The 19,848-nt window shown below is 39.2% G+C and overlaps 1 protein-coding gene across 2 annotated transcripts in view; it reads right to left on the bottom strand.

The window, feature by feature from the left end:
• The window catches only part of HYDIN (HYDIN axonemal central pair apparatus protein), a 354,255-nt gene that overhangs the window by 201,512 nt on the left and 132,895 nt on the right, over window positions 1-19,848 (bottom strand). For both annotated transcript variants that reach the window (XM_060129934.1, XM_060129933.1), the window contains exon 17: window positions 19,445-19,597. In XM_060129934.1, coding sequence (XP_059985917.1) covers window positions 19,445-19,597 — 153 coding nt within the window. The remainder of the gene's footprint in view (window positions 1-19,444; window positions 19,598-19,848) is intronic.

Here is a 19,848-nt window from a genome sequence, read left to right as displayed (position 1 = left end):
TAGCCAAAGCAATCTTGAGAAAGAAAAACTGAGCTGGAGGAATCAGGCTACCAGACTTCAGACTATACTACAAAGCTACAGTAATCAAGACAGTATGGTACTGGCACAAAAACAGAAATATAGATCAATGGAAAAGGATAGAAAGCCCAGAGATAAACCCACACACCTATGGTTACCTAATCTATGACAAAGGAGGCAAGAATATACAATGGAGAAAAGACAGCCTCTTCTATAAGTGGTGCTGGGAAAACTGGACAGTTACATGTGAAAGAATGAAATTAGAACACTCCCTAGCACCATACACAAAAATAAACTCAAAATGGATCAAAGACCTAAATGTAAGGCCAGACACTATAAAACTATTAGAGGAGAACATAGGCAGAACACCCTTTGACATAAATCACAGCAAGATCTTTTTTGACTCACCTCCTAGAGTAATGAAAATAAAAACAAAAATAAACAAATGGGATCTTATGAAACTTCAAAGTTTTGTGCAGCAAAGGAAGCCATAAACAAAACAAAACAAAACAAAAAAAAGACATTTCTCCAAAGAAGATATACTGGTTGCCAACAAACACATGAAAGAATGCTCAACATCACTAATCGTTAGAGAAATGCAAATCAAAACTACAATGAGGTATCACCTCACACTGGTCAGAATGGCCATCATCAAAAAATCTACAAACAGTAAATGCTAGAGAGGGTGTGGAGAAAAGGGAACCCTCCTACACTGTTGATGGGAATGTAAATTGGTACAGCCACTATGCAGAACGGTATGGAGGTTCTTTTAAAAACTAACACAGAGCTACCATATGACCCAACAATCCCACTCTTAGGCATATATCCAGAGGAAACCATAATTCGAAAGGATGCATACACCCTGATGTTCAATGCAGCACTCTTTACAATAGCCAGGATATGGAAGCAACATAAATGTCCATCAACAGAGGAATGGATAAAGAAGATGTGATACATATATACAATGGAATATTACTCAGCCATAAAAAGGAACAAAATAGTGCCATTTGCAGAGACATGGATGGACCTAGAGATTGTCATACACAGTGAAGTAAGTCAGAGAGAGAAAAACAAATATCATATAGTATTGCTTATATGTGGAATCTAGAAAAATGATACAGAGGAACTTATTGGCAAAACAGAAATAGAGTCACAGATGTAGAGAATAAACTTATGGTTACCAAGGGGAGTAAGAGGGGGTGGGATGAATTGGGAGATTGGGATTGACATATATACACTACCACGTTAAAAACAGATAACTAATGAGAACCTACTGTGTAGCACAGGGAACTCTACTCCATGATCTGTGGTGACCTAAACGGGAAGGGAATCTCAGAAAGAGTGGATATATGCATATGTATAACTGATTCACTTTGCTGTACAGCAGAAACTAACACAACATCATAAAGCAACTATACTCCAATAAAAATTAATTTAAAAATATTTTTAAGAAGGTATACTGTGAAAAACACTTGTCTCTTGAACCCACTCTCCCACCCTTCTCATTCTCATTCTCATTGTTGCACATTAATGAGGGCAACCCCTTTAATTTTTAGCATTTTCTTTTGGTGTTTACCTTCACATCTGTAAGTAATCTACTGCTACTTCTTAATTTTTTCAGTTTGAGCCTTATCCATTTGCTTCTACGGAAGATAATGAAAGCTTTTTTCCTCTCCCTCTCTCTGTGCATTTGTTTTACCAACTCTTCTACATTTTCATTTTGGGTAGTTTCATCTGACGGTTCACTTCCACAGTTTTCATCTGTATGTAATACGCAGTTAAACCCATCTATTGAGTTCCTAATTTCAATTGTATTTTTTAGGTCTTCAATTCCCATTTTTTCTCTTTTATACTTTCTAGATCTCTACCAAAATTTTAAATCTTGCCTTTTATTTCCTTCAGTATATTAAGCATATTGTAGTTTTATATTAATTTGTCTCCCGTATGCCTGGTAATTTTTAAATTAACTGTTTGACGTTGTGTATGAAAACTGTAGAGATACTTTGAGGCTTAGAACAATGTTGTCTTCCTCTGGTGAGACTATATATTTGCTTCTAGGAAAGATGTTGGGGAAAACTAGCAATCCTGGAACTCCTTTATATAGGCAGAGATTAAAATGATGGTCCGTACTAGCTTACTTTTGTTCCCAGAATGTAGCTTTTCCTAGTACTAACCAAAAGTTTGGGAGTCTTACCAAGTCCATTCTTCTCCAATTTTTCTCTCTCTAGCCTGTCCTGATTCCAATGTTTACCTTCTTAGACCAGTGAGTTTTCTGAAAGCTCCTTTCAGTTTTTCAGCCTCTTCTGGTACTATATGGGAAAAGCAGTCACAAACGCTGGACATATATTTCTCAATTTCCTTTTTCTTTTGGGTTGTCATTGGCTTTGTTTGCTCCATCATTCCCTGAAACTCATGATTTTTCGTATCTTGCCCAGCTTTTCTCTCTGTTCTTAGAGGGAAGTAGTTCAGAATGATATATTGAATTGAAAGGGCTTGGTCTGAGCTTGGCATGCTGAGAGTTCCAGTTGGTCAAGCAATTGCCCTACCTCTTAATTTCCCCATTAAGTCTGAGAATTTTAAGGCCAGCAGACTTTGATTGTATGAGGGAGGCAGGTATCTGTAATTTACACAGCTCTTAAGTAATATGTACCACCAATTTTTTTTTAATTTTTATTTTATATTGGAGCATAGTTGATTAACAATGTTGGGTTAGTTTCAGGTGTACAGCAAAGTGATTCAGTTATACACATACATGTATCTATTCTTTTTCAACAATCTTTTAAGGCTACAAGGAGGTATCTTTGAACAAGGACAATAATGTTCTTTCTGAAAGTCACTGCCTTCTCAAGACAGATTAAAATTTTTTAATTAAAAAATTTACAAAATAAAAAAAAATTTTAAGATAAAAAAATTTTTAAAGAGACAGTGAAAAGTGTCATATCAAACACAAGTCATGATGATAGTTAAATAAAAGGAAATAGGACTGCTCTGAGCACATAGGCATGATTTTCACAGTGCCAGGAAGCATCTGTACAAATACATGAATAAATAAGCCCCAAGGAGCTAAAGAATTAGAAAGCTAATGAACCTGAAATTTCTAAAGTAAGTTATTTGCTAATAAACCTTTTTTTCTTTGATGTGGAAGAACACATATGGATTCATCAATAAAAATGTTTTATATTTTATAAGATGGCTTCACTGTCAAAAATTATAGAAACAAGTGAAGAGTAAGGAAAAAGGCAGCATTAGAGTTCCCATTTGACAGAGCACTGTACTATGTGGATCAGTTAAATTTGAAACCTTGGGGCCTCTCTGAGTGTGCCTTATTTCTTTTTCTTTCTTACCTAAGAAAAATATAAAAGATCTTAAGATACAGTGTCATAAAAATTTAAGTCTTTCCATAAGCCATTTCACCTAGATCTTCTTGTCTGTCAACACTAATAATCAAAGCTACCATCTATTGAATGCTGAGTGCTAATTTTTTACCAGGCACTTTCTACATAGATTATCATGTTTAATCTTCTAGATGCCATTACTAGTTCCATTTAAAGAGAAGGAACCAAAGGCTCTGAAAGATTAAATAACGTGCCCAGAATTAGTGCACGCACAGTTAAGGCTTGATTCCGGATCTGTTTGAATACAGTACCTACACTGCCGATAGTACAGAATACTACTTCAGCACTGACATACTTAACCACTCTTTGTTGAGTGACTACCATATGTAAGATAACTGTGCATGACACATGACCATGCCCACCCTCAGATAATGTTGTCCTCCCCTCCCAGACACACCCCAGTTTAATGTCCTAACATCTCAGAGGAGGATTTTTTTTCTTCCAAAGCATGAAACAATGCTGCATACAACTTCATCGCAACTGACATTTAAAAAAATACCCCAAGTGTCACCCTATGGAGAGCTCTACTATGTTATATATGCCTCTCCAGTCTCTTTCCTTTTACTTGAGACAGGGAAGATGAAATGTGACTACGGAAGAATATGATCTGCTCCCTGATCAACATCATATAATATTGACGTATGTGTGTTGGGGATTTCATACCATTAATAAACTTTTACACCATGCATCTCTTCTTGTCTTTTCTCATTATATAAAAGTGTTTATTTCATTTTGTACTAGCTTATTATTGAAGATGACTGTCTACTGTCAGTGCACAAACAGGCAGAATAAATTCTTTAGTTGATAATGACAATAATAGGCATCCCCTAAAAGTGACATGAGTTGGTGTCTTAGTCAATGTGGGTTGCTATAACAGAATACTATACTGGGTGGTTTATTAACAACAGAAATTCATTTCTCGCAGTTCTGGTGGATGGCAGTCTGAGATCAGAGTGCCAACATGATCAGGTTCTGGCATGAGCGAGCTCGCTTCTGGGTTGCAGACAACCATTTTTCTCATTGTATCCTCACGTGATGGAGAGGGTGAGAAAGCTCTCTGGGGTCTCTTTTATGAGGGCACTAATCTCATTCATGAGGACTCTACCTTCATGACTTAATTACCTCCCAAAGGTCTCATCTCCTAATACCATCACTTGGGGGGTTAGGATTTCAATATATGAATTTGGAGGGCAGGGCACAAACATTTAGCCCATTGCAGTTGGGTTGATGATGATGATGGTAATAGGGAAGAAGTTATAGATTTTTATGGAGGAGGGAAATTAGAACTTGAAAAAAAAGCACATTTGATCCATATGAAGGAAGTTTTGCCTTAATCTCCCTCTGTGGTGACAAGTATTAACTGTATGCCTGAATAATAATTAATTAACATAAACAATTTGCTAAAGCTAAGTAAGAGCTGGAATAGGCAGAATGAAGATGGAAAGGTTTACAAAGCATGCAGGAAACCAAGACATTTTTCTTTTATTTTCTGGCTAGCTCTTTAGTGACAAGGAAATCAAATCTCCTTTCATTTTGGCTCTAGCTTATACTGGAACTAATAATATTCAATCAGTAGAGCTGTCGCTCTAAATTCAGGGAAGGTGCTGACCCATCATGTTACCTAACATTCAATCAGTAGCTTTCCTTCTCTCAGGGTGGTTTATAATCAATATGACCTATTGGAATCTGTCTTTTGAGTTTCACATTTAGCTACGCCAAAGTAAAAGAGGTCTCAAGTGAGGGTGGGGGTGAGAGGCTTACAGCTCCCTGTCAAGTACAAACCTTTGCTTCTGAAGTCTCTTGATATCACTGCCACTGGTATCCTCTTGTCACTGAATGAGTCACTTGGTATGGCTTAGGAAAAGCACAGTCCATTCTGGAATGGCTATGACTTTTATGTGGTGAAAGAAAAGATGCCCACCATGATAAACTAGAATGTTATTCTCTTCTTATCTCCTTATTACTGTGAATTTATTTTATAGATTTTTCACAATTAAGGCTAAGACATAAGAACTCTGCTCTCTCATGCCAGCTGAAGATACATTTCATCATCCTTTTGTCAGTGCTCACTGATAATATATAAAGCACTATAAAAAGCAGTTAAGAGGACTGACAATAGATCAATGAGCTTAAGCTTTAAAACATGTCTTTTACTCTAACACACAGAAAAAAGAGATAATGTTTTGAAAAATGAAAAGCCAGGCATAGTTGTTTCCATATCTTGGCAACTGGAAATAATGCTGCTGTGAACACCAGGGTGTGTGTATTTTTTTGAATTAGTGTTTATGTTTTTTTCAGAGATATACCCAGGAGTGGAATTGCTGGGTCACATGGTAGTTCTATTTTTAGTTTTTTAAAAAAACTTCCATATTGTTTTCCACAGTGGCTGCACCAGTTTACAGTCTCACCAACAGTGTACAAGGGTCTCCTTTTCTCCACATCCTTGCCAGCATTTGTTATTTGGGACTTTTTTTTTTTTTTAACATCTTTATTGGAGTATAATTGCTTTACAATGGTATGTTAGTTTCAGCTTCACAACAAAATGAATCAGTTATATATATACATATATTCCCATATCTCTTCCCGCTTGCATCTCCCTCCCTCCCACCCTCCCTATCCCACCCCTCCAGGCGGTCACAAAGCACCGAGCTGATCTCCCTGTGCTATGCGGCTGCTTCCCACTAGCTAACTACCTTACTTTTGGTAGTGTATATATGTCCATGCCTCTTTATCGCTTTGTCACCGTTTACTCTTCCCCCTCCCCATAGCCTCAAGTCCATTCTCTAGCAAGTCTGTGTCTTTATTCCTGTTTCACCCCTAGGTTTTTCATGACATTTTTTTTTAAATTCCATATATATGTGTTAGCATACGGTATTTGTCTCTCTCTTTCTGACTTACTTCACTCTGTATGACAGACTCTAGGTCTATCCACCTCATTACAAATAGCTCAATTTCATCTCTTTTTATGGCTGAGTAATATTCCATTGTATATATGTGCCACATCTTCTTTATCCATTCATCCGATGATGGACACTTAGGTTGTTTCCATCTCTGGGCTATTGTAAATAGAGCTGCAATGAACATTTTGGTACATGACTCTTTTTGAATTATGGTTTTCTCAGGGTATATGCCCAGTAGTGGGATTGCTGGGTCATATGGTAGTTTTATTTGTAACTTTTTAAGGAACCTCCATACTGTTCTCCACAGTGGCTGTATCAATTTACATTCCCACCAACAGTGTAAGAGGGTTCCCTTTTCTCCACACCCTCTCCAGCATTTATTGTTTCTAGATTGTTTGATGATGGCCATTCTGACTGGTGTGAGATGATATCTCATTGTAGTTTTGATTTGCATTTCTCTAATGATTAGTGATGTTGAGCATTCTTTCATGTGTTTGTTGGCACTCTGTATATCTTCTTTGGAGAAATGTCTATTTAGGTCTTCTGCCCATTTTTGGACTGGGTTGTTTGTTTTTTTGTTATTAAGCTGCATGAGCTGCTTATAAATTTTGGAGATTAATCCTTTGTCCATTGCTTCATTTGCAAATATTTTCTCCCATTCTGAGGGTTGTCTTTTGGTCTTCTTTATGGTTTCCTTTGCTGTGCAAAAGCTTTTAAGTTTCATTAGGTCCCATTTGTTTACTTTTGTTTTTATTTCCATTTCTCTAGGAGGTGGGTCAAAAAGGACCTTGCTGTGATTTATGTCATAGAGTGTTCTGCCTATGTTTTCCTCTAAGAGTTTGATAGTTTCTGGCCTTACATTTAGGTCTTTAATCCATTTTGAGCTTATTTTTGTGTATGGTGTTAGGGAGTGATCTAATCTCATACTTTTACATGTAGCTGTCCAGTTTTCCCAGCACCACTTATTGAATAGGCTGTCCTTTCTCCACTGTACATTTCTGCCTCCTTTGTCAAAGATAAGGTGACCATATGTGCGTGGGTTTATCTCTGGGCTTTCTATCCTGTTCCATTGATCTTTCTGTTTTTGTGCCAGTACCATACCGTCTTGATAACTGTAGCTTTGTAGTATAGTCTGAAGTCTGGGAGCCTGATTCCTCCAGTTCCTTCTTTCGTTCTCAAGATTGCTTTGGCTATTTGGGGTCTTTTGTGTTTCCATACAAATTGTGAAATTTTTTGTTCTAGTTCTGTGAAAAATGCCAGTGGTAGTTTGATAGGGATTGCATTGAATCTATAGATTGCTTTGGGTAGTAGAGTCATTTTCAAAATGTTGATTCTTCCAATCCAAGAACATGCTATATCTCTCCATCTATTTGTATCATCTTTAATTTCTTTCATCAGTGTCTTATAATTTTCTGCATACAGATCTTTTGTCTCCTTAGGTAGGTTTATTCCTAGATATTTTATTCTTTTTGTTGCAATGGTAAATGGGAGTGTTTTCTTGATTTCACTTTCAGATTTTTCATCATTAGTATATAGGAATGCCAGAGATTTCTGTGCATTAATTTTGTATCCTGCCACTTTACCAAATTCATTGATTAGCTCTAGTAGTTTTCTGGTAGCATCTTTAGGGTTCTCTATGTATAGGATCATGTCATCTGCAAACAGTGACAGCTTTACTTCTTCTTTTCCGATTTGGATTCCTTTTATTTCCTTTTCTTCTCTGATTGCTGTGGCTAAAACTTCCAAAACTATGTTGAATAAGAGTGGTGAGAGTGGGCAACCTTGTCTTGTTCCTGATCTTAGTGGAAATGCTTTCAGTTTTTCACCATTGAGGATGATGTTTGCTGTGGGCTTGTCATATATGGCCTTTATTATGTTGAGGAAAGTTCCCTCTATGCCTACTTTCTGCAGGGTTTTTATCATAAATGGGTGTTGAATTTTGTCAAAAGCTTTCTCTGCATCTATTGAGATGATCATATGGTTTTTCTCCTTCAGTTTGTTAATATGGTTTATCACATTGATAGATTTGCGTATATTGAAGAATCCTTGCATTCCTGGAATAAACCCCACTTGATCATGGTGTATGATCCTTTTAATGTGCTGTTGGATTCTGTTTGCTAGTATTTTGTTGAGGATTTTTGCATCTATGTTCATCAGTGATATTGGCCTGTAGTTTTCTTTGTGACATCCTTGTCTGGTTTTGGTATCAAGGTGATGGTGGCCTCGTAGAAGGAGTTTGGGAGTTTTCCTCCCTCTGCTATATTTTGGAAGAGTTTCAGAAGGATAGGTGTTAGCTCTTCTCTAAATGTTTGATAGAATTCGCCTGTGAAGCCATCTGGTCCTGGGCTTTTCTTTGTTGGAAGATTTTTAATCACAGTTTCAATTTCAGTGCTTGTGATTGGTCTGTTCATATTTTCTATTTCTTCCTGATTCAGTCTTGGCAGGTTGTGCATTTCTAAGAATTTGTCCATTTCTTCCAGATTGTCCATTTTATTGGCATAGAGTTGCTTGTAGTAATCTCTCATGATCTCTTTTATTTCTGCAGTGTCAGTTGTTACCTCTCCTTTTTCATTTCTAATTCTATTGATTTGAGTCTTCTCCCTTTTTTTCTTGATGAGTCTGGCTAGTGGTTTATCTATTTTGTTTATCTTCTCAAAGAACCAGCTTTTAGTTTTATTGATCTTTGCTATTGTTTCCTTCATTTCTTTTTCATTTATTTCTGATATGATTTTTATGATTTCTTTCCTTCTGCTAGCTTTGGGGTTTTTTTGTTCTTCTTTCTCCAATTGCTTGAGGTGCAAGGTTAGGTTGTTTATTCGAGATGTTTCCTGCTTCTTAAGGTGGGCTTGTATTGCTATAAACTTCCCCCTTAGAACTGCTTTTGCTGCATCCCACAGGTTTTGGGTCGTCGTGTTTTCATGGTCATTTCTTCCTAGGTATTTTTTGATTTCCTCTTTGATTTCTTCAGTGATCACTTCATTATTAAGTAGTGTATTGTTTAGCCTCCATGTGTTTGTATTTTTTACAGATCTTTTCCTGTAATTGATATCTAGTCTCATGGCGTTGTGGTCAGAAAAGATACTTGATACAATTTCAATTTTCTTAAATTTACCAAGGCTTGATTTGTGGCCCAAGATATGATCTATCCTGGAGAATGTTCCATGAGCACTTGAGAAAAATGTGTATTCTGTTGTTTTTGGATGGAATGTCCTATAAATATCAATTAACTCCATCTCGTTTAATGTATCATTTAAAGCTTGTGTTTCCTTATTTATTTTCATTTTGGATGATCTGTCTGTCCATTGGTGAAAGTGGGGTGTTAAAGTCCCCTACTATGAATGTGTTACTGTCGATTTCCCCTTTTATGGTTGTCAGTATTTGCCTTATGTATTGAGGTGCACCTATGTTGGGTGCATAAATATTTACAATTGTTATATTTTCCTCTTGGATCGATCCCTTGATCATTATGTAGTGTCCTTCTTTGTCTCTTCTAATAGTCTTTGTTTTAAAGTCTATTTTGTCTGATATGAGAATTGCTACTCCAGCTTTCTTTTGGTTTCCATTTGCATGAAATACCTTTTTCCATCCCCTTACTTTCAGTCTGTATGTGTCTCTAGTTCTGAAGTGGGTCTCTTATAGACAGCAAATATATGGGTCTTGTTTTTGTATCCATTCAGCCAATCTGTGTCTTTTGGTGGGAGCATTTAGTCCATTTACATTTAAGGTAATTATCGATATGTGTGTTCCTATTCCCATTTTCTTAATTGTTTTGGGTTCGTTATTGTAGCTCCTTTCCTTCTTTTGTGTTTCTTGCCTAGAGAAGTTCCTTTAGCAGTTGTTGTAGAGCTGGTTTGGTGGTGCTGAACTCTCTCAGCTTTTGCTTGTCTGTAAAGGTTTTAATTTCTCCATCAAATCTGAATGAGATCCTTGCTGGGTAGAGTAATCTTGGTTGCAGGTTTTTCTCCTTCAACACTTTCAATATGTCCTGCCACTCCCTTCTGGCTTGCAGAGTTTCTGCTGAAAGATCAGCTGTTAACCTTACGGGGATTCCCTTGTGTGTTATTTGTTGTTTTTCCCTTGCTGCTTTTAATATGTTTTCTTTGTATTTAATTTTTGACAGTTTGATTAATATGTGTCTTGGCGTATTTCTCCTTGGATTTTTCCTGTATGGGACTCTCTGTGCTTCCTGGACTTGATTAACTATTTCCTTTCCCATATTAGGGAAGTTTTCAACTATAATCTCTTCAAATATTTTCTCAGTCCCTTTCTTTTTCTCTTCTTCTTCTGGAACCCCTATAATTCGAATGTTGGTGCGTTTAATGTTGTCCCAGAGGTCTCTGAGACTGTCCTCAGTTCTTTTCCTTCTTTTTTCTTTATTCTGCTCTGCAGTAGTTATTTCCACTATTTTATCTTCCAAGTCACTTATCCGTTCTTCTGCCTCAGTTATTCTGCTATTGATCCCATCTAGAGTACTTTTAATTTCATTTATTGTGTTGTTCATCGTTGCTTGTTTCATCTTTAGTTCTTCTAGGTCCTTGTTAACTGATTCTTGCAATTTGTCCATTCTATTGTCCATTCTATCTCCAAGATTTCGGATCAACCTTACTATCATTATTCTGAATTCTTTTTCAGGTAGACTGCCTATTTCCTCTTCATTTGTTAGGTCTGGTGGGTTTTTATCTTGCTCCTTCATCTGCTGTGTGTTTTTCTGTCTTTTCATTTTGCTTATCTTACTGTGTTTGGGGTCTCCTTTTTTGCAGGCTGAAGGTTCGTAGTTCCTGTTGTTTTTTGTGTCTGTCCCCAGTGGCTAAGGTTGGTTCAGTGGGTTGTGTAGGCTTCCTGGTGGAGGGTACTAGTGCCTGTGTTCTGGTGGATGAGGCTGGATCTTGTCTTTCTGGTGGGCAGGTCCACGTCTGGTGGTGTGTTTTGGGGTGTCTGTAGACTTATTATGATTTTGAGCAGCCTCTCTGCTAATGGGTGGGGTTGTGTTCCTGTCTTGCTAGTTGTTTGGCATAGGATGTCCAGCACTGTAGCTTGCTGGTCGTTGAGTGAAGCTGGGTGCTGGCGTTGAGATGGAGATCTCTCCAAGATTTTTGCTTTTGATATTATGTGCAGCTGGGAGGCCTCTTGTGGACCAGTGTCCTGAAGTTGGCTCTCCCACCTCAGAGGCACAGCACTGACTCCTGGCTGCAGCACCAAGAGCCTTTCATCCACAGGGCTCCTTAATTTGGGATGATTCGTTGTCTATTCAAGTATTCCACAGATGCAGGGTATATCAAGTTGATTGTGGAGCTTTAATCCGCTGCTTCTGAGGCTGCTGGGAGAGATTTCCCTTTCTCTTCTTTGTTCTCACAGTTCCCAGGGGCTCAGCTTTAGATTTGGCCCCGCCTGTGCGTGTAGGTCGCCGGAGGGCGTCTGTTCTTTGCTCAGACAGGACGGGGTTAAAGGAGCCGCTGATGCGGAGGCTCTGGCTCACCCAGGCCGGGGGGTAGGGAGGGTCACGGAGTGCGGGGGCGGGCCTGCAGCGGCAGAGGCCGGCGGGACGCTGCAGCCTGAGGCGAGCCGAGCGCTCTTCCGGGGGAGCCGTCCCCGGATCCCGGGACCCTGGCAGTGGCGGGCTGCACAGGCTCCCCGGAAGGGCGTGTGGCTAGTGACCTGTGTTCGCACACAGGCCTCCTGGCTGCGGCAGCAGCGGCCTTAGCGTCCCATGTCCGTCTCTGGGCTCCGCACTCTTAGCCGCGGCTCGCGCCCGTCCCTGGAGCTCTCTCAAGCAGCGTTCTTAATCCCCTCTCCTCGTGCACCAGGAAACAAAGAGGGACGTAAAAGTCTCTTGCCTCTTTGGCAGGTCTAGACCCCTCCCCGGACTCTCCCGGCCAGCCGCGGCGCACCAACGCCCTGCAGGCTGTGTTCACGCCGCCAACTTCAGTCCTGTCCCGGCGCTCCGACAAAGGCCGGAGCCTCAGCTCCCAGCCCCACCCGCCCCGGCGGGCGAGCAGACAAGCCTCTCGGCTGGTGAGTGCCGGTCGGCCCCGATCCTCTGCGCTGGAATCTGTCCGCTTTGCCCTCCGCACCCCTGTTGCTGTGCTCTCCTCCACGGCTCCCAAGCTCCCCCACTCCGCCTCCCGAAGTCTCCACCCGCGAAGGGGCTTCCTAGTGTGTGGACACTTTTCCTCCTTCACAGCTCTCTCCCGCTGGTGCAGGACCCGTCCCTATCCTTTTGTCTCTGTTTAGTTTTTTCTTTTGCCCTAACCAGGTACGTGGGGGGTTCCTTGCCTTTTGGGAGGTCTGAGGTCTTCTGCCAGCGTTCAGTAGGTGCTCCGGAGGAGTTGTTCCACGCGTAGATGTATTTCTGGTGTATCTGTGGAGAGGAAGGTGATCTCCGCGTCTTACTCTTCCGCCATCTTCCCGGAAGTCCAAGAACTATATTTTTTGGGACTTTTTGATGATAGCAATTCTGACAGGTGTGAGGTGGTAACTCATTGTGGTTTTGATCTGCATTTTCCTGATGATTAGCGATGTTGAGCATCTTTTCATGTGCGTGTTGGCCATCTGCATTTCCTCTTTGGAAAAACGTCTATTCAGTTCTTCTGCCCATTTTTTAATTGTGCTTTTTTTTGATGTTGAGTTGTATGAGCTGTTTATATATGTTGGATATTAATCTCTTATCAATCCTACCATTTGCAAATATTTTCTCCCATTCAGTAGGTTGTCTTTTTGATTTGATGCTGGTTTCCAGGCAAAGTTGTACTCAAAAACAAGGTAAACATCATATGGGCCAGAAGTGGAAGAGAAACAATAACCTTCTAGTAAAGGAAGCTCAAGGGAGAAAAACGGAAACCAAAAAGAGCTTCCAGGAAGTAAAGGATAAGGGTCAAGGTCCCAAGCTAAGAGAGATTCCTTGTATTTGAAAGAAGGCTAAACAAAGCTGTGATGTTCCTGAGGCTACAGTCTACAAACAGGCTTGTGTCAGTGGTGGTGGACATTATGGTGGTGAAATAGAGACTGTCATGTAGATAGGCTCCAGGCCAAGCCACTGCCCAGTGTGATGACTGAATCTACATCCCCATGGAAAAAAGGCTCAACACTTGATTCTGGACTAGTGATTTGCTCAGGGTGAAGACAAATGGAAAAAATGCTAGACAGGGAGATAAGAGGCACTGAGAATGAGAGAAAAAATACCCCACACCTGATTAATTTATCATTTAAAATTCCAAATGCAACCTCAAACAACAGGTTAATGAATTCATTCTTGAGCATCAATAGAGCTAAATGAAATTGATTAGAAAATGTGCCGAGACCCTTGTAGAGGTTCAGGATACGATAATATATATGAAACAAGGATTATGAAACAAAAACATGAAGATATGAATTGAGAATTGTAGATATGAATAACCAATTATAAATCTTGGAATTGAAAAGTACAGTCACCGAAATTATATTTAAAAAGTAAGGATTCCCAGGTGGTGCAGTGGTTAAGAATCCAGCTGCCAATGCAGGGGACATGGGTTCAAGACCTGGTCTGGGAAGATCCCATATGCCACAGCGCAACTAAGTCCATGCACCACAACTACTGAGACTGCGCTCTAGAGCCCGCGAACCACAACTACTGAGCCCACGTGCTGCAGCTACTGAAGCCCGCACATCCTAGAGTCCGTGCTCTGCAACAAGAGAAGCCACCACAGTGAGAAGCCCGCACACCGCAATGAAGAGTAGCCCCCGCTCGCCACAACTAGAGAAAGACCGCGTGCAGCAACGAAGACTCAACGCAGCATAAATAAATAAATAAATAAATAAATGTATTTAAAAAAGTAAGTAGATAAGATAAACTTGATTTGCCAAAAGCAAAAAGAGAATTTGGAAACTGGAACATACCACTGAGGAGGCACCCAGAGAGATGAAGAGATGGATGAAGAGATGAAAGATATGGATGGAAATAAAATTAAGCTTGTAGAATTGCACAGAAACATTTGCGTGTGTGTGTGTGTGTGTGTGTGTGTGTGTGTGTGTGCATGTGCATATATGTGTATTGTTTTCCTCAGAGTAGAAAATAGAAGGACCGGTAGAGAAGAAACATTTGAAGAGATGATGGCAAAAAACTTTCCAGTATTTAAGGGTCAAATCTTCAGATACAGTAAAGAGAAATTTAAGAAAATAAAAAATGAAAACACAGTCTTAAAAGCAACTAGTGAGAAAGACAAATTACCAATAAAGGAATAATAATCAGGCTAACAGCAAAATTTTATCAGCAACAATTGATGCCAGAGATCAATGTACAAAGGAAAAAAAACCTTGTCAAATAGATTCTTATACTCAGCTAAACTAGCATGCAAGACTGAAGGTGAAATCAAGATATAGTCAAATATACATAAACTATGAAACCTCTAGCATAGAACTTAAAGGGATATAATTCACCAAGAAGAAATACAAACCAAGAAGGAAGCAGAGAGATACAAGAAATAAAAGAAGAATAAAGAGAAATTCACGAAATATTTTGATAACTAGTGAGTAGTTACTGAATGACAAAATTCAGCAACTTTGTGGAAAGAAGAGAAGATCCAAAATTCTACACAATAATTACAAATGACAGGTGTGAAGAAAGGTTAAGAGATAATAAATGTGTGATAGGGTCCTTGTCTTATCTTGAGGAGGACCAAGATACTGATTTCTTTCATTATTGTTAGAAAAAGATAACATTTATTTGTTAGGGTTAATAACAAATAAAATAAATAAATAAAATCTATAGCCTCCAAACGAGTATGGGAAAAATGTACATGAGATAGCAGTGGTTGGAGGGGGGCTTGGAGAAAATTTATCAATCCAGTACAAAGCAGAAAAGGAGAAAACTAAAGTAGAAAACAGTATAGTATATAGGAAAGACATGGTAGAAGTAAGTCCATATATTTCAATAATCACAATAAATTTTAAAAGGTTAGTCTTGGTATGGTTGATTGAATAATAGCCCTCCAAAGATGTCCATATCCTAATCCCTGATATCTGTGAATATGTTGTTTTACATGTCAAAAGGGACTTTCAGATATGATTGAGGATCTTGAGATGAAGAGATCATCTTGGATTATTGGTGTGGTCCCAATGTAACCACAAAGTTCTTTATAAGGAGATAAGAGGGTCACAGTCAGAGAAGAAGTAAGAATGCAAACAGAGGTCAGAGAGCAAAGATGTTATGCTGCTGCTGGCTTTGAAGGTGCAGGAAGGAGCCATGAGCCAAGGTATGCAGGTGGCCTCCAAAGATGGCAAAGGCAAGGAAGTAGTTTCTCTTCCAGAGTCTCAAAAAAGCACACAGCCTTATAGACACATTTTAGACTACCGACCTTCAGAACTGTAAGATAACAAATTTGTGACAGCAGCAATAGAAAACTAATGTACTCATCAATTAAAAGACAGAGTCTATCATTAGCGTTTAAAAAATTCAGTCATGTGGTGTTTTAAGAGAGTCTAAACAAATCAGCACACAAAACAAACCAATGCATACCAAAAAATCCTGAAAATTAGGGAATGAAAAAGATATATCATGCAAATGCTAGCTAAAAGAAAGCTGATGTAGCATTATCTCTATCAGGCAAAATAGAACTTAAGTCAAAAAGCATAAATAGGGGCTAAAATGGACAACTTACTATGAAAAAAGGAATAATATATTGTGATATATAAGTCATGAATTTATATGCACCTACCAACATAGCTTTTAAATATATGGAGTGAAAGTTGACATAATTACAAGGAGAAATGGAAAAGTGGGAGATTTTGATAAAATTATATCAGAAACTATTATATCATACAAATGATTAAGGCAGTAAAATATTTGAACAATACAGTACATAAGCTTGATTTAATACAAACATGTGCCAGAAATTCAAAGCAGAGACCCTTGTCACTTGAAGGAGACAGGCATATAAATAAGTAAATATAGAAAGGGGGATCCCTACTTACACAAGAGAATAACCCAATGGCTTAGGATCAGAAGGAGATGTGAAAGCCTGATGATTCCCTTGATGCCACATCACTGTGTATTTCTATGGCAAATGACCAAAAAAATGTTTAAAAAGAACTGCTTGAATGAGACATCAGAATTACTGCTTCCTGGATCCTGGAAACTCTATAAAGACCTAACTGCAAGGGGCTCTCTTGCAGATCACAGAGGCAAAGGACGCTGTGAAAATGTTTTAGTGCCAGCCGAGTCCCAAGGTGTCACTGACACCTATACACAAGTTCTCGAGTTAACGGTACACCTGAGGTTGAATTAGAGCCAAGAGTAAATGAAAAAGAATTCCAAATGCTTCCAAACAAGTGCTGAGCAATGCACTTGCTCCACCTAGCAAGGGGCACCCATGCAAAGAAGGCATCTATCTTCCAGCCCAGGGCTGAGGTCCCAGTGGCCAGGGACCACATCCTCGCCCTCATTTCTGCTGTCATCCCGACAGGAGCGCCGTGTGCACAAGCAGAGCCCACACACTCTTGCCAAAAGGGTCTTTCTATGGTCTGCTCTCACATTCTGATATTTTTTACCCCACGCAAACCAGAGGTGACTTACTCTATTGTTTGGAGTCCTTCACCTTAATCCAAGTAAGTTGGCCCATTCAAAACCTCAAGGGGAGGCTGATATTTCAAACATTCCAAAGCAAAGCATGACAGACGGCTGGCAGTGGGTGCCGCATCTGGGGAGGGTGGACTTTTTGACTGGCAGTCAAAAGAGGGGAGAGAATGACCCCTCCTTTTAGGGCACCCAGCAGAAAAGAGAAGAACTTCCAGACATGGATTTGTAGTGATAACATAAGAAATGAAGACTGTGCCCTTGGCCCTACTCATTTCTGAGTGAGCAAGAAATTAAATGCAATAATTATCTGACCACGACTTACGGGGGCACTGAGCACTGGGGTCAGGGAACAAACAACTATTAACTGAAACTCTCCTAATGTTTAGTGATTTCTGTAAGGATGAATTTGTAGATTCAGTATGGTATATCAAGTTGAAATTTAATAAACCGTATTTCAATTTCTTTCTCCACTGTAGTTAATTTCTAAGTTAGTGTAATTCAATTTCTATATTAACACACATAGTATTTACTAGGAAATCCATCAAAAATCCCAGCCGAAATATGAAAGGAGTTTAATTTTCACCTATGAGAAATACAGTTGAAAGTACTTTTATGCTATAAAGGTGATCAACTCAATAAACGCCAGTTTTCCACGAGGAGCCTGAGGGAAGAACATCACACTTTTGTCGCCTTGGAACTGGAGCTTGCTGTTTTAAGATGATATTAAACAATCAAAAGATGGAATCATGAAAACCTTTATGGAAAAGAAAAAGTCCCATTTTAACAACCATATGGGTCATTCAATATATATACTATATTAGTAAAAAACAACAGATCCTTGATGTGCTTTTGTTTCTTAAAATGTACCAAAAGTTGCCACAAATTGTGAAATCTGGAGATATCTGAAAATGAAAGGGGAGGCAGTGAGGAAGGGAATCCTTGCTGTATTTGTATGTAAGCGTTCTTGTGGTTTCTGCCCATCTCCTTCCTCTGTAATCCACTGGGACCCTCTCATTCCCCCTCTCATCATCTCAGACAGGTTGGATGACTCCTCCTACCCACTGTGAACTCTGCACATACAAAACTGGACCGGAAGCCACATTTCCTAGGCAATACCCCATGCTTCCACCAAACACACCAACTGCGACTCACTGGATAAAGACTAGAGAAGGTGTCCTTTTCTGTAGGATTTTTCTTTCAACATTATTCATTATACAAGATCAACAAGGCACTAGATCAAGAGTGGGCTTGTGTCTGAATCGCATGTTCAAAAGAGCAGTGACTGTACTGGAAACCACTATCTTTACAAGGAGTAATGACAAATGATAATATAATAATAATGATAATGATAAACGGCTCCTAGTTGAGACCAATGACTCTGAGGAGCCATTACAAGTCGATAGAAAACTATGATCCTATTCCCTCTGATATTTTATAAAATTAACAATAATTGATTTTTCTGAAATATCTGACACAGTGGCACAGTGGTTGAGAATCTGCCTGCCAATGCAGGGGACACGGGTTCGAGCCCTGGTCTGGGAAGATCCCACATGCCGCAGAGCAACTAGGCCCGTGAGCCACAACTACTGAGCCTGCGTGTCTGGAGCTTGTGCTCTGCAACAAGAGAGGCCGTGACAGTGAGAGGCCCGCGCACCACGATGAAGAGTGGCCCCCGCTCGCCACAACTAGAGAAAGCCCTCGCACAGAAACGAAGACCTAACACAGCCAAAAACAAACGAACAAATAAATAAATAAAATTAAAAAAAAAAAAAGAAATATCTGACAAATGCTGAAACCAAATGTCAGCACTCATTCAAATGTCAATTAATTTGGAAATAGGAGAAAGGCTATACTATTTTAAATTTTATATTTAAATTTAGAAAACTTCTTCTAAAATCAAGAATAGTTTCAATTACTGAATTAGAAATTCCTAAATTCTGCAAAAAATTGGTATCTCTGTTTAAAAAATTAGCTTATAGAAGACTAGTGGATCTAAGTGTCATTATAAAATACACAGAAATAAGATAGACTCATTTCTAGAACCAATATATATCTATTTTTCTATCTATCTTTGTTTTGCTGTGTTCTTTAATTTCTACTTTCGGAAACTACCATCTTGTTGTATTTCCTACATCCTTAAAAACTACATTAAAATATTGCCAGAAGGAAGAGAGAATAAAAATAGAATAAGCATACTAACAAGTCTGTAGCCAAATGGCTTCAAATTAAATACAAGGAAGCATTTCCAGTTATAGAGACATTTAAAAAGCGTTTTCTGGAAGTGCGGGGCTGAGCTCAGGAACAGTTCAGTAAGGAGGTCTCTGAAGCATCTCCCTGAACTGGGATTATAGTCAATACATTGGCTTGTTTACCAAACTACCTGTATATTGTGTTTCTAAATCAACAAAAAGATTATAATAAAGAGGAAGTGAGGATGAGAATAACATAGTTTAATGCAGTTGAACCATTTAAATCTCTGCTTCTGGTGATCATTTTCAAAGGCATGTTGCCAAAATAAGGCCACTGCCTATTAACATATAGGCAGAGCTGTGTTTTCACTGACAGTTCCACAATCTACTCACCATGCATGCCTTGAATAATGCGGGGATTAAGGACTGGTTAGACAGGTTGAGAATCCTGAGGGAGTCCTTCAGGACGTAGATATTGCCAAAATCAACCTGAGTGGGATGTACGTAGATAACTGGGCCTTCTCCAATGCTCCTTAAGTGACATACCTGTGTTCCATGTAAGAGAAAGAACACAGGAATGGCTGAAAATGGCTGGCCTTTAAAATCAAATTAAAACAGAAGCTTTTAAGCATCCCTTTATAAAAAGCAGGGACACAAAAGCGTGCTTATTAGAACTGACATCCCTTCTCCCTGGTACTCTGCAGTCAAAGGTCACAGGGATGGCCATGCTGATCAGACCTGGAATTCCTCCCTTAAAAGAATGATCCACTTCCCTGGGTCAGTCCAGAGCCGTGCAC

The sequence above is a fragment of the Lagenorhynchus albirostris genome, chromosome 19, assembly GCF_949774975.1.
Source record: "Lagenorhynchus albirostris chromosome 19, mLagAlb1.1, whole genome shotgun sequence".
Classification (NCBI taxonomy): Eukaryota; Metazoa; Chordata; class Mammalia; order Artiodactyla; family Delphinidae; genus Lagenorhynchus; species Lagenorhynchus albirostris.
Note: the sequence above shows the minus strand (reverse complement) of the source record. Positions and strands in the feature narration are given on the sequence as shown.